This window comes from Atta cephalotes, assembly GCF_000143395.1.
Source record: "Atta cephalotes unplaced genomic scaffold scaffold00002, whole genome shotgun sequence".
In the NCBI taxonomy this organism is placed as follows: domain Eukaryota; kingdom Metazoa; phylum Arthropoda; class Insecta; order Hymenoptera; family Formicidae; genus Atta; species Atta cephalotes.
This window is the reverse complement of record NW_012130066.1, coordinates 13,470,426-13,472,892: the sequence shown is the minus strand read 5'-3', so window position 1 is coordinate 13,472,892 and position 2,467 is coordinate 13,470,426. Positions and strand designations below refer to the sequence as shown.

Sequence of the window (2,467 nt, the reverse complement as noted above, 5' to 3'; positions counted from 1 at the left end):
TAGTATAATATATATATATAATTAATTAAAATTAATTAAATAATATATATAATAATAATTAAGTATAATTATTATTAAATTACTTTTACTATATATATATATATATATATATATATATATATATATATATATAATAAGTACACTAAGGCTACTTTCCTTCTAGGAGATACAGTTGACATACATGGCACAAATCAACGCACATCATTTTCCATTTATAATTTTGTTTAAGTTTAATCGACACACTTCACTTTTGCTAGGAAGGAGAGTAAGAATGTATCAAGTGTGATTTTAACGAATTTAATATATTATATTATTAATATGTATACACAATATTAAAATGTATACACAAACCAATTCCTATCATTTTGTTCTTTTTTGACTATTTTTAACTAAAATCTTTTAAAAAATTAGATATTAAAAGTTTGCATACACACTGCATTGCGTTCCATTTAAATGCGGTAAACTGTGTTCGAATGTATTAAACTGTGTCGATTTGTGTCTCATAAAAGGAAAACAGCCTAATATTATGTATATACCTCAAATAATAAATTAGCAATTTAAAGATATTAAAATTATCAAGATTAAAATCTTTTAATATTATTCAGGATTATAACCTTGGCAATATATCAAAGCAATTAGCTACAAACACGATTTTATCAAATTAAAAGCGATGTGAAAATTATAATATTAATTAGGTGTTGACTAATGAAATTATAAATATTCTAATGATATATGTATATATTTTTGCTCATTTTTGTACCTTTTAATTCTCGTTTTAAAGTATATAATCAAATCTTTAAATTTTCAAAATAATTTTATTTAAAAAAAGATTAAACTAAACTTTTTCTTGCATACGCATTATCTCAACGTAATGTAAGAAATCTATTTGTTAATGTAAATTAATTTTAATTATATTGTTAAAATTTAAGAGTAACACGAATATAGATATTCATATATAGGCGGGAATTTTTAAAATATGGACCAATAAAAATGCGACTTTCTCATGTCACAACTTTTATTAAAAGGTCTCTAGACTTTACTTTATATATATACATAACTTCTAATATTATGTATTACACTAACAATGTTTTATAATGTTCTATGTTCTTTTCGATTCATTTCGGTAAGTTATTATTTCAGAAAATTACGAACGATGAGCCGGATAATCAGCATACCAACTGAAAGCTCCATTGGATCCGGTATGTCCTCCGAAATCAACATAATCCAGGACATGCGTTGCCAATCGCTGTACTTCGGAATCATCTTGAGAAACGCTAGATACAACGATTGGTATATATGCTTTTGCTACTCTTGATAATGAAGGTGCAATTGCATTCACCTTGATGACATCGACAACATCAATATCATCGACAGGAATAGTGATATAACGTCGATATCCTGATATACCACAAACGGCGCATAGCAACATCAATATAAAATCCTGAAAAAAAAGGAATCAAATTTTATTTAATGAATCGGAAGCCTAATAATGGGCTATTTATTATATATAGAATGTTTGTTGTCAATAAATATCCAATTAATAGATAGTTTATAGACAGTAAATGGGTAATAAATGCCCATTATTAAGCTTTCGACTCATTAATCATCAAGAGCATCGCAAAACAGTGGATGTATAGTTGACATCGACTTCTTCAGAGGGCTGTAATGCACAAGGTACTTTGCAGTTACAGGATAAAGATCCTCCTCTCTTTCTTTGTGATACATGTGGGACACTATAGGGGTTCCTTTCAGGCATGTTCAGATTCTCACCTGAGTGCTCCCCAGGTGTCATGTCATCTTTGTTATTTAACAAATATTAAACAAGGATGACATGATACTCGAGAAGCACAGAATACCTGAGAATGGGAATTAGAATGTCAATAAGCGATTCAATACAACACCATGATCATCTTATCCTTATTTAATATTGACAAACAACAAGAATGTAATGATATTATATGTATCATTTATGTTTGTTGGAAGGTACCCTAGGACAGAGACGTGCCTAAACAGCGTTGCTAATTTCAATTCATCACATCAACATTATGCATAGCGTATATGTCACGTGACCGATGTTTTCTCGCAGTTTTGATCGCAGAAATTATTTGTAATTGTTAAAAAACTTTTGTTAAAACCAAGAAATAATGGATATTGTCCCCTCCTCCTCCCCCCCCCCCCAATTCAATTTTATTGAAGGGGCAAAAAGTGGTCTGCCCTCTCCCCCGCTCCCCCACTCCCCTCCATAGTCGGCGTCTATAATTCTTATCATTTTGCTATGAGTATGGAGAGACACTATTATATAAATTTTATCTTTATTATTCATTAGATGTAAAGATAAACAAATAGCACTAATAGCATCTTTCCGAATGCGGCCTATATGTACAGATTTTATTCGAAAAATATTTACAATAAGTATGTCGCGTGGTAATACATATCAATTTCATTCGCGTAAAAAATAATATAATTC

General features: G+C 29.3%; 1 protein-coding gene across 1 annotated transcript; it reads right to left on the bottom strand.

Annotated features, from left to right (window-relative positions):
- Positions 1-1,144: 1,144 nt before the first annotated feature.
- LOC105624002 lies at positions 1,145-1,792 on the bottom strand. Its single transcript, XM_012205376.1, has 2 exons — positions 1,724-1,792; positions 1,145-1,441 (listed from the first exon to the last, which is right to left on the bottom strand). The coding sequence occupies exons 1-2, from the start codon at positions 1,790-1,792 to the stop codon at positions 1,145-1,147; spliced, it is 366 nt and encodes a 121-aa protein (XP_012060766.1).
- Positions 1,793-2,467: the final 675 nt, after the last annotated feature.